The 12775-nt window shown below is 51.2% G+C and overlaps 1 protein-coding gene across 1 annotated transcript in view; it reads right to left on the reverse strand.

The window, feature by feature from the left end:
- Positions 1–11305, reverse strand: part of Jupiter (microtubule-associated protein Jupiter) — a 36573-nt gene extending 25268 nt beyond the window's left edge. The window contains exon 1 of the mRNA XM_003741483.2: positions 11200–11305. Within this exon, the coding sequence (XP_003741531.1) occupies positions 11200–11237 (38 nt within the window). The 5' untranslated portion in view covers positions 11238–11305. The remainder of the gene's footprint in view (positions 1–11199) is intronic.
- Positions 11306–12775: the final 1470 nt, after the last annotated feature.

Raw genomic sequence — 12775 nt, forward strand, 5'->3', positions numbered from 1 at the left:
GAAGAAAAGCCGATGGATAGCTAGTCGTGGATGGGGATTATTCGGGTCTCCGCTCGCTTTCGGTGATCTTTCCGCGCCGTGTTCAGCCAACACGTAGTACCTATGAAAGCGTCATTCCAGGGTGGATGAGTTGAGAATCTATTCGAGCCATTACGCACGTTTGCGGACCCAGCGTAGACGGCACAACGATTGCGGGCGTGCAAGTATGAGAAACGTCTACTCAAGACGGGTCGTTACCCTTTGCCCGTTTGTGCATAGAGTTCTATCCCACGTGAGAGCAACTACCGCTGCTGCTGACGCCGACTGTTGGAATGGAATGCTGAAGTATAAGCAGGTTCCTGTTTACAGGCGCGGCCATTTATCCACGATCCCTCAGGCTTCGAGCTTTTCGCAAATACCTACTCCGAAGGTATCGAGTGCGATCATTCGCCACTCTCATTGGGTCGCTTGTCCGTTTATCCGAGCGAGCGAGCGTCCCTCTATCCACCCACCCATCTCTCTGTGTATCTATCTGTTCATGAGTCCGTTCGTCGTTCAGTATATTCAACAACAACCTAAACAGGGGTCGAGCACTTGAGAGGGGCCCTGGCTTAGGTAATCGCCAGAGCCATCCAGCCACGTGCGCCCGTCTCACTCGCGCGCGAGCGTAGTAAATAGTAACAAGCTTCCACTTCTAAAAATACTCGTTTTTGAAACATCGAATCGGTTGACGCCCTGAGTAAGGCGGGCCACGCGTTTTTCCGCGCGATTCACGCGTCGGAACGAACTCGGTCCGGAGGTGTCGATAAAGCAGCGCGACTCTCGCTCGAAAGCGATAGTCCGGAACGACAATACACAAAATCCGTTTCATGCTCACAATAATTCGCACGTCACTTCTTCGCCGTCGCGTCCCCAACAGTAGAAGAATCCACTCTCCGGCGCCATCCCATCCTGTTAGGGTGTGGTCTTCCACTCTTTGACTTTTCAGCGGTTTTCCATTCACGCTCATCTTCTCCCCGTATGCCATTCCGTTGCTCGCTTCTCCATTCACTTCGCGCTCATCTGCAGGACAATCCTGGTAATCACGGTGCGTCTACGATGACAGGTCGGTACAATGGATTTTCGAATCGATCATCAATCATAGAGCACCACCGGACACAGCCGTCCATCGATCGATCACTTGAACGACTCGAGGCTGATTTATATATCAATCGTCAAAGCAATGACGCTTGAGTCAAGAAGACGAGCCTACAACAATCATCACAGTCATCATCATCATCGTCCGTTCTTTCGCATCTGACGTGTGTCAGTCTGAGTGTGTACCGATGCTTTAACGTCCTGTCGGAGCATTGTCTCGGACTGCGAAATTTCCGTGTTTGTGTTTTTTGTCTACCCCTCCCTATCCCGATTTTTCTCCGTGTATGAGACATCGATATCCCCGTATTAGGAGGCGAATGATCACCTGGCCGAACGGAAGCTCGCACACCGGTACGTTCGTAGCGACAACGGCATCCCGAACGAACCCACTCAGCAAGCTTTGACAGTTCAATCAAAACGCATTCGAAGACTTCGCACGATGGAGGGACAGGTTTCCAGCTCTTCTGTAAAACATTTGGTATTGTTCTCCCCCGCCGAACTAACGCTCAATCTTCATCAGAGGTTAACGTCAGTGACGGCGTCGTATTTCGTTCGACGAAGACAACAAGAACGATGACGCTTGACGAAATGGATGGTGCGAGATGACGGAGAATTCACCCCGCTTCCCATTATCCCCTCCACCACCGCCGAAGCCACAGCGAGCCGTCTGAGAAGCGGCCAATCCGAGAAATCCTCGGTCGAAGAAACGGATACACGTACGTCATTCACGTCAGAGCTCCATTTTCGTGAGATTGTTGTGGGAGTCAAGTCTTCTGTTTCCTCCCGATGCCGAATTTCCGCTGCCGCTATGACGGCACAAAACGCAGCCGGCGACAGCGATCCTTCGGGCCAGAAAAAAACTTCGAATTGATTCTGAGGAGCTTCGCCTCGCCGTCGTTGTACTCAGCCAAACATGGCTCCGTTCATTTGAATGTCTTCGTATTCCTCCCGTCTTCTTCGTCTTCAATGTCCAGGACACTACGGTGGAACCGCGACGAACTCATAGAAACGGGGCGCTGAGGCGCCGGAAGCAGGGCGGTCACCAGCTGGTCCTTCGTCACCGGTTTCGGTAGTTTTATTTGCGTGTGTGCGTTTGTAACAATACTGAAGAATCGAGAACTCCTTTGGGATAAAAACGAAAATTCGTACAGCGGAAAACCGGGACGTCGCGGCGCTCGACAGTCTCAGTCGTCAAAAACTTGCCGTAGGTATAAAAATTACGCACAAAAGACAAACACGCGCAAATAACCAAGAGACACACTTAAATAAACTCGCACAAGGTGCCGGATCTATGTGGAACACCGACAACGGCAGACGAGTAGACGACGGCGCAACCTACCACTGTAGACTTCGGGACCAATGCACAAATGCTCTGACTAGCCGGATCTACAGAAAGTCAGTCAGTCAGTCAGTCAGTCAGGCACTCAATTGGATCCGACGGAGTCAGCAAGACATGAGTCAACAAAGTTCGCAGAGCGGAGACGCTCCGAGGAAAAGAGGAACAACAACAACGTGAATAACAACAATAACAAAAGCAGCGACTGCAACATTGTTCGATTTTGAGGTCGCGTTCGACTCAGTGATTTTTCAAGAAGAGCGCAGGGCTGCCGGTCCGCCGTTTCGGTTGTCGGTCCGTAGCCTGGCGATAATCAGCTCGATCTACTAATCATCGAGCGGCCCCGAACGAAGCGTCTCTGTTTGATGGAAAATCAAAACAGCCAATCAGGAGCAATGTAGTAAAGGCACATTCAAGAATCTACAGGTAGACAGGGGCGCAACAAGTCACTCCTTTCGATGTCAGAGGCGGAATCGGATCTCGGAATGATCATCTTAGATCATGGTATCAAGCATCCGGCTCACCAAGAACCACTGGTTCAACGTTTGGCTTTTCGCGGAGATTTCCTTCGTCTCCTCGGCTCCGATCGGCGTTGACTAGGGCGGATAATGTCATTGAATCCCCAAGCTAGGGCTCCCGCAATCAGTCGTCGACCGGTTCGTTCGGAGTGTGCATGCAAACGTCCCCCATCCGGATTCTGCATCGTCAGCGGACTCCGGAGATGAGTCACTCGGACGCGGGTCGTTCATCCATCCATACATCAATCATACGTAATCTCTGACGTTTTTCGAAAGTCTCTTGTCGTTTGAGCGCTTTAATTCAGATAAATGTTCCCGCTCATAGAGACCGGAAGCGATGATCGGTCGACCGTCTCTTAGGATAAGTTCATTAAACATGTTGTTTCTAATGGAACCACAAGTTTCAACATCCTTTGCGGCTAGCCATCGGCCGTTCGAGCTCGTGACGAGCACTTATACAGCGCCTATTCGGCAAACAAAGTGTCGGTCGAATACTCTCGATCTATCTTTAAACTTCTATTCGAGTGTCGAGCCGCAGCAAAATCATGGCGGGAATTTCGGCTTTACGGATCGGATCCTTTAGGAAAAAGTACACGAGAAAATTGCGGTCATTCTTCACGGACTTCAAGCGCAGCTGTTGTGTTGAGTTCGTTCAATGGCCACCGGGCGTGTCGATGATCATCTCAAAAAATGTCGAGTTTCTCTTCATTCATTCGCTCTGTCGTTCATCTATCTATCTATCCATCCATCCTCGGAATCTTTTTTCCCTCATTTCCTCGATGCGGGTCGACCGAGATTATATTAAAACCACGCCCGATCTAGTCGCCGGCCGTCTGTCGCTGGCAACTTCGGCGGCAATGCCAGCGTCTAAGCGTCGAGTCCTCGGCGCAAACCCAGAATGGTAATAGGTACCGGGACGAGTATTTTGTCGCCGGCTCATGGTCGATTACGGTATGTGCAAACCTCCCGAGAGGCTTTAGCAGAAGATTTATCGCAAGCTGTCGTCTTCTCAACAGTGCCGGCTACAATCTCAGAAGTGTTGAGCCCGAAACTGACGATGGATACTAAAAACCGCAATTACCAGAAAGGGATCCGACCCGATAAGCATACAGATCAGTGATCACAGGGCAATAGATTTCCAGTAAACGCTAAAGTCGGCTTCGGAAGCGACCGAAGTGCTTCGAGCCCGATTTCGGAGCATATCATAGTAATTACTCTTGATGCTCGGACATCTTGACAAATGTCAACGCATCGGGCGGGCTAGGGACCGGCGGGGCTCACATCGATTGATGATTCGACATACCTGGAATAAGAGAAAATTTTTCTGAGTTTTCCCCTACCGCAGACAGCGAGGCTGACCTACGCTCAAAAATTTCGAAACATCGGTAAAAATGTCGCGATCAGTTACGAGTGAATAGCCTCCTTCTTCCGGGGCAAACGCTTCCTCTGGTCGACGAGTTCATAGGTAAACCTGGAAACTTCTTCAATCATTCCCGCAGGAGTCCACACGCGGTGGGATCGCCTCGGCTTCGAATGCATCGGGAGAAAACCGATCAGATTCTGAGTCACATCTCGCGTGTTACTCATGCCATCCACAGAGACATACCGAAGAGCGTTCCAGTGAGAACGGACCAGTCAGAGTAGAGCTCAACCCCATCAAATCGAACGGAATCAGATCGAATCTAGAGCAGTTAGTCGAGTTTCACACGACAATGATCGCGACGAGAGGGAACTAAGAAAATCTGAAACGTCTCAACGGTCTACGCACGGCCAGTTTCTGTGGCCGTTGAGATAATGGTGGTAGCGCTCCGATTTTCCCGCCAGCTAATTATATTGAATTAAATCGCAAGGGAGATTTTTGCTACCAAGCGCTCGTGAAGGGGTTATGCCCTGGTAGCTGCTCGCTTGTCGCTCGTTCTTAATATTCTTCCCTTCAAGCACCGCGAGCTTCGAAGGTGGATATCGGACTGGCGAAAGAAGGGTGAAAAAATGGAGAAGGAAAAATTGAACCAGGCGGTCGCTGCAATTCTCGAACGATTCGGGAGCGCGTGTCGGTTACGGGCAACCTCCAGAAAGCGCTCTGGAACATTCAGTGTGTACCAATATGGATCGCGGTACCTATTGATTCCTTCACGGGGATTGATGTTCTTTGAGGAGCGACGATTGGGCTCCCTACCCTTGCCCCTCAGTCGAGATGCTTGAAGATGCGGCCGAGATGCGGAAAGAAATTCCAGACAATACGCATGGGGCATGGACGTGGAAAGAGACGTGACCGACGTGACATCGAATTCCGGCACTTGGTGGGAAATCGCCGCAAGGATTAATCATTAATCATTACTGACTAGACTATCCCCGGGCTCGGTATTGTGATGAGAATAGTATATCCAAGAGTGGGAAATAGTATTGTGCTACGAACGAAACGTCGGACAGCGACTAATCGCCCTCTGTTGATACTGAAACGGCTATTTGTCGACGGCTGCCAATACTGCTACCGTTATCGCCTCCGCCATCATTGTCTCGAAACGATGAGAACGCCGGAAACCACCTGAGATCCGTGTTAGATTTTCCTCTGTCGTTCTATTCGACTACTTTTCTGCCTCATTCTTCTGAGATTTTCCGCTCGTCACTCATTCGTTCACTCGTTCGTTCTCCCGCCGATTTCTTTCCGTCCGAGCACTTGTCGTTGTAGAAAGTGAACAGGTGCAACTCTTTGAACTACGGAGAACGACGGCAGAATTCTTGCCGCCGTTGACGGATGGTCGAAGAGTTCATCACGCGATTCCGGGGCCCCTCCTCCCCGAGACTCCGCGATTTCGTCTCTTGTCCGCTCGGCAGCGACGACAAATGCAACGGAAGGCGTTCCGAGCGAACTCCATGGGTGAAAATACGATCAGAGAGCCCCAGACCCCGGACGGAGACAACATTGATGACAAGCTCCAACGAGATCCAAGAAATATCATTACCGTGGCCGACGTAAATATTTCTTTACGCAGCGGGGTAGCGAGCGGACTTCGATGTTTGTCGCAAACTTGGACCAGTAGCAGTCGAACGAAGCGATGTTTTCGATGGATTTTGGATCTTTTCTCGTATCATCGATCAATAGCGGCGTGCTCACGAGAACGTATTCTCTCATCGTTGATTAATCGTCTCAATGGAAAAGGTGCTCCGGCGAATCTATTGATGTCTTCCTATTTATGAGTTCTCGAATCGAGTCCGGTGGCCGGCGGCGGCGGTCGGAGCCATTGAATCTAGCCGGTAACAAAACCACGGCTGATCTGATCGCGCGCACGGTGTTCTTCTCCTTCCCATTGTGCGGCTGGCTGAATAAGTATTTCGATGAGTTCGGCGAGATTGGAGCATGGCTCCGCATGATGTAGGCCGACGCTGAAGACGGAGTCATTCAACGGGAGGCGGACAGTGTCGAGCGCCGAATAGGGTTGTCTGAGGCCAAACGTGCATGAATGCATACGACGACAATGCGGTCCGGAGCAAACTTCAGTAAAGCGTGGAAGACGTTCGCGACCCGTACACTGTCACGACACTCTGTACAATCGTCCGTGGCCTTCAACAGTCTTGAGGAGCTCCGCACGAAATGTGTCTCCGACTGTATTCTCGCATCCTACTAGTGATTCCGGCCCGCATGTCCCGGCAGCTTGATTATCTGTCTCAATATTCATAGTCCTCAATCAGAGGAATCAAGATTCACTTGGCCATCGGTGGTTGAAGTCGACTCCCTTGTCGTTTCGGAGGTGCCTGATCCCTTTTATGAGTTTGGTCTTGTTGTGCGCTCCAAACGGGAATCATTAGTAAAGGAAGCTCAAATTGTTTTCATACGACGCCTCGGCGGCCTTCGCGTGTGCTTATACTTGATTCTAATTCTTTTTGTTGGTCTCCGACGGCGAAATCGAATGCGGCAGCAGGATCCCGCTCTTCTTTATTTTCATTTCTCCCCTATTTTTAATTTTCATCTCGAAGTTCGTGACGGTCAATCCGGATCGACTCGGTCGTGCACCAGAACACCAGCCGGTCACGAACGTCGGAACAGGCGAAGATCCTGTCTTCTTTATAAAACAACTACTACTACTTCCTCGGCGGTTCGACGTTTCACCGGGAATCTAATTGTGCGGTTTCTGAGCTGCTCCGGACTAACGGAGGAAGAGAAATGAGAATCACGTCGGCAGCTCCGACGCGACGTGTGTGACTCTCGTCGTCGTTTTTTTTCCCGGTGACGCTGAAGATCGTACCGAGAGCTCTGGAGGGCTCAAGATCTCATAGACGCCGCTTGTTTCGTAGTCCGATTCACCGTTGATGCGGGATCGAGTACAAGTTGGATTCCCGTGGAAAGTCGTCAGCTTCCATTCCCACGTCAGAGAGCAAGAGACGGTACATGGTTTTTCAGAACGAGAGCTGTTTAGTCGGCGCCGACGTCGGTCGCCGCCCGCCCGCCTAAATGGACGACCGCTGCGACCACGGGGCATCGGAAACAATAAACTTCCTCTCGATTTCCGGCTTTCTTTCTCGTTGTGACCGAGCAATAATTGATTCCATGTTGCTGAGTGGTGGTGACCTGTCTTTCTGAGACGAAAGAAGAAGAACGGCATTTCGATGATGATGGAGGCACCGGAGTGATGGATGGACCAAAGTCCACAGGCAAGGAAATGGGAACACGGTGGGCGGCTCTCACTGCTCCACCCAAAGTTCCCTCAATAAGAGACGGCGCGGGATATGGCACCAGATTCGACGTCGGAAACTCACGGTATTGTCCTAGATGTTCGATACAGCTTTTGATCGGCGTCGACTAGGTGTATCAAGCCGTCTCGACAAACGATCGTTCTGAAGTCGTGGCGGACTCGATTTGCGGATAGCCAGTCTTACGTCCGCTTGCCGGTGAAAGTTCGGCATCGGAAGCGAACGAGCTCCGTCCCACCCGTGGGTAAATTGTAGTGAGAGTATCATGACAAGGGTGGAGAAACATTACGTGACCCACACGTGGGGACCGTTCCTGGCGGGAGAGCGGTGAGTTCGCTCCCCGTGGTACCGCCACGCTCAGATCGAGAAAAAAACGCCGATGCATATGAGGACAAAAAACTCCCGAAACCCTCGGAGAATCCTCGACGAAGTCTGTTCCTGGCGTCCAGCTCCCTGGACAATTTTCGTAATTGAAGCACGGCCGTACCGATGCCACAAACATCATTACAACGCAGCAAACAGATAGATCGGGTGAGCTTTGCTTCGGCAGGTCACTGGGGTTGTCGGATCAAGTCGTCTGACTGGGATGTGGCATCAATAGATCCGTGGCCCAGCTTGCTGCCCACATTGCTTTTGGGACTAAGGGAGATGGGCTGCTGCAGTAGAAAGGATATCTCATCCACTGATCGAGGGGACATCGATAGCGGTCTGCTCGCGCCATCCCCCTCGGAGGATCAGCACGTCAGCGGTCTCTCGACACAGAAATTCCATCAAGCGCTCCGTCATACCCATCCAGGCATATCTATGTGATCCAGGAGCTGCGAGCGATGATGCCTCGCTCATTGTCAGCTCCGTTGCTCTTGACCATCTTGGCGAGCTCAGGATTCCTGAATCTCCTTACGTTCTTCACATCTTATCCCTCGCCGCAAAAGTGTCATCTCTTTCAAGCCGGTAGATCTCGAAATATCCGAGTCCTGTTGCCTGGAGGAGGATGATCTCGCTGACATCACCTCCTCGGCCCCTCAGCTGACATTGTCCGTGAGAGCTGACTCAGGAATAATGGATCCATTGGGATCCGGAATACTCTCGACGGAGACAGGTGGCGAGCAGCTCCTGAGAGATTTATCGATGCGGCAAGAAGACGGTGCGGCAGCCCGAGCCTCGATAGAATCTTTTTGCTGTGCTGCAATATGGCAGACGAGAATCGGAGGCTCGAGGCGGTGCTAGAGTGCGAAAACCCAACGAGCCCAAAATGCTCGACCGATTATTATTATTCATCAGTGCTGGGATTCTGAGGATCTGTCCAGGGAGGGATTCTACTTCCCGCCTACGCTTCCGCTGTTCCCGTTGCAGCTCCGAAACAATCGTCGAAGTCCGGTTGGAAGACTGAACTGTCCGCGGACTGGACGACGACGTTTGTCATCCTAAATAGTTCGGGTGCTCAGCACTGGTCGCAGTGCTGAAAGCCAAACCGACAGGGTCACGAAACGACGCACAGGAGGCTCAACGGTCACGTCATTCGCTTCGGGCTCCGTCAACCGTCCTGGAAACTTGAGCATCCGCTACGCTAACCACTTATCGGACCGCTAAAGCGATGCGAGCTCCTTCTCCGCACTTCTCGCAATCGGTGTATATGTGAGTTTTGTAAACTTTACGTGTTCTACGAGTGTCTGGACCAGTCACCGAGAGCATGCTCTCGATTCCATTTTCTGACCGACCCGTCCGTAGATCAGAGCCGCCGCCCGCTGTCGCCTCCGCAGAGTGCTCCCGGCTTGGTCGACCGAAGAGCGAATGGACAATACGTTGGGCTCGACTACGACCGACGTCGATCAAAGAGGACTCGTGACCCCTAGAAACGTCCATTATTCGCTCATAGTCTGTATCAAAGTTCTTCCGAGCAGCAACATGAAACGTCACTTTCGCTTTGACATCATTACATCACAAGGAGGCCCCGTCACGGCTTCGCGGTGGGCCACGTCAAGACATTCTGTCACCTAGGCCTCTTCATTCAGCGGCACGGGAGACACAGGACGCCACTGCTAACACCAAATACATACTCCACGTGCTCTGACGGATTACGATACAAGACAAGTTGAAGGCCGATACTGGATGCATCGTGGCTAGCCGGAGGTATCCCGGCTCAATCGCTGCCTTCGATTCTCAGCTCATCGTGAAGCCGCCTCGGGTCGGAGCGGTCTCGGAATTTCCAGACGCGTGTGACGACGTCCTTCGGAATCGAGATTGTCCGCCGTGATGAGAGACTTAGCCGCTGTACTTTGAAGCACGCGCTCGAGAGGCACGATGATATTCCGGCACTGACTCCGAAAAGAGTCGCGATTCCTCCGCGCGAGACCCCTCTACGATAAGTCGGGACCTCTTCGCTCAGAATCGCTTGAGGGTGTGTACTCCTGCGGGGATGTGGCTCCTCGGATCTCGTTTCCCGTTTTCCAAGAATCGTAGACTGGTTTCTCCGTCCAGCTCTGGGGACTGGAGGTTGAAGTCTTGCTTTCCAACTGCCTTATTTGGCGAAGCGGTTTTCTGTCGACCGTAGATAGTCTTATCGTTCAGACGCACGTGTGTTACGTTGTGTGATAATGAAATCCGCTTTGAATCCCGTCTGACCATGAGTCGCGATTCCGGAGTCTGTGTCCGATTGTATTTTTCGTTCTGATAAGAGTGCTCCCAACCGATATCCTTTTGAGATTACAAGTAGAACGGGGAAAATTCATGCAGTCACACCTCTGTCAATGATTATCGGAACCAGTCAAGTCTCTCGCCGTAGAAGTGTCTCGCCCGTTCCAGCAAAGTATTCCTATCTTGCATCCGTGTATCGTATCTTTGCATACTCAAAGAGTGTTCTAAACGGTCCGGAAAATCTGAGATGGAAGCAAGGAGGCGACTTGAAAGCACGCTTTCTCCAGCATGGCTCATCGGGTGCGTAATATTACGCTACTAGGGCAGATGCCGACCTAGCATCCCTCTTATTTGCGTCAGAGGAAAGAAACAGCTGTGGTTTCGATCATCCTAGTCATCCTTGACTGTGACTCCGTGGACGGACGAGAGACTTCTGGATAATGAACGGTTGAAACTGATCGATACGATTCGCCCTGACCAATTGATATCCTTTGCTTCCAAAGAAGTGATCAGAATCAGCCGTGTCCCTGCGGACCGTTCGTCTAGCGTTTGCCGTTATCATATCTTGTGTCAGATAAGTGATGAGTCTAGAGTCTAGAATGCCCAATAGTTTTGATGGCCACGCTAACATCTTTCGAGGGGCTCGAGGAACTCGGGAGGAGCAAGGGGACTCTACAAGCCCTCAACCGGAGAATTGAGACGACAATTCTCAACGGATGGTTGATGTTCGGGGGATCATGAGTCCCGAAAAGAGTCAGAATGTGATAACTGATCACCACGTTGAAGTCCGGGAACTCTTCCCAAGAGATCAGTCACGATGACCGGTCATTTTCTCGTGAGTCCCCAAAGCTAATGCGCTTCCATTTGTACCAAAATTTCTAGCTCCTTTGAAGGTACAGAACGTACCTCCTGAATGTAAGATCCTCGCCGCTGCAGATGCTCATATTGAATTCCTTCGTAGTTTCACAAAGTCTCGCACAAACTTATCCCGGGTCACCGTCTGAACAGAACTGACAGTTAGTTGATTGGAGCAATGCCGGGTAGACCCCATGCTGCCCTTTCCCATCCTCTCCACAGAACTCTCTCCGCCACAGCTGACAGGCTTTTTTTCGTTTTCTGATCGACCGAGCGAATTTGAGCGGAATTTCGCCGGCTTTTCGTCTGCCTCGACAGCGAAATTCCTCCAGTAATATTCTCAAGATCTACTTGAATGGCGCCGCAGTATGAAGTCATCCTCTCCCTAAACCCTGCGAACGGTGCTTCAAGTGCGTAGAGCGAAGCTTACCCGAATGGTAGATGGTCGGATCGGGCTACGTGGCTACCCTTCCTCTCCCTTGGTGGGGTGGGGCCGCAGCCATCATTGCGAGAGCGTAGGCTCTCCTCAAAGAGGAAGAGTGCTCTCGAACTAGTCCATATTACTGAACAAATTATCGATAGAGAGATTTGAGATCATAATTGGCCTCATCGGAAAAATGACAATGGGCTAGATCAATCTCACGCGCATTCGACCGGGGCTCCGAGCCGTCGAGAGGTTCGAGAACATTCCGGGAGCTACCTCCCATTTCTCAAGCTCATACCGAAGCGTTACCATCGAATGGATATACAGATTGCCGAAAGTCGACCATGCCACATCTTCGGCAGCTAAGTGAGAAGCCCCTACACAGGAGCGGACTGGTTGAAGAGAGACATGCTCAGGCACCGTGATAAAGACCGACGCCACCAGAAGTCACAACTCCCTATTCAGCGACTGGTATCGCGATCAGTATGTCACATAAGACGCGAAGACCTGCTCCCAGATTTTGTGAAACTTCTATTTTTGGCTTCGCGGCTCGTGAATAAGAGCTGACAGGCGGAGAAACGATTGTCGGATCAAATCAATCCGAATCACCAGCTCAGACGAAGCCGGAGAATAATTCGGAAGAACTGAGTGAGAACAAAACCGCGAAGGAAAGAGTCTGACGGTGCCGTCGGAAATAATAATCACCTGTGACTCGAGAGCTGAATTCAGAGCAGCATCAGTGAGAACAAAGAGACCTCACATCAACACGCTGGATCGATGTTGTCGTTGTTGTTGTTGTTGTTGTTGTTGTTGTGCCAAGAGCAAAAGTCATTCACTTCAATGATTTGCACTGATTCCAAGCAGATCAAGTGCCGGTTGTCGGATGGGGGCAGAGATTCCGGCGAGACAATTCATCTAGAATTCATGTGTCGGAAGTGCTCAAAGCTCTTGTGTTTGCCGCTCCGACTAGCGAGCCGTTCCTCGGCTTGTTTGCTTAACCCGGCGGCGCGACGTCGGCGTCGTCGCCTTCACAAAGATAGTCTACATAGATGGAATAGACACGATTGTCGAGAAGAACGCGAGGTGGCAAGCGGCGGGCAAGTTGCATGGGGGTAAGTCGGCTTGGCATCGATCCTGAATATTCCTCGTCCAAATAGTTTTAATGGCATTGCGCTCGAGTCGGAACGTTAGCTGATACCAGCA

This window comes from Galendromus occidentalis, unplaced genomic scaffold (assembly GCF_000255335.2).
Source record: "Galendromus occidentalis unplaced genomic scaffold, Mocc_1.1 scf7180000077183, whole genome shotgun sequence".
In the NCBI taxonomy this organism is placed as follows: domain Eukaryota; kingdom Metazoa; phylum Arthropoda; class Arachnida; order Mesostigmata; family Phytoseiidae; genus Galendromus; species Galendromus occidentalis.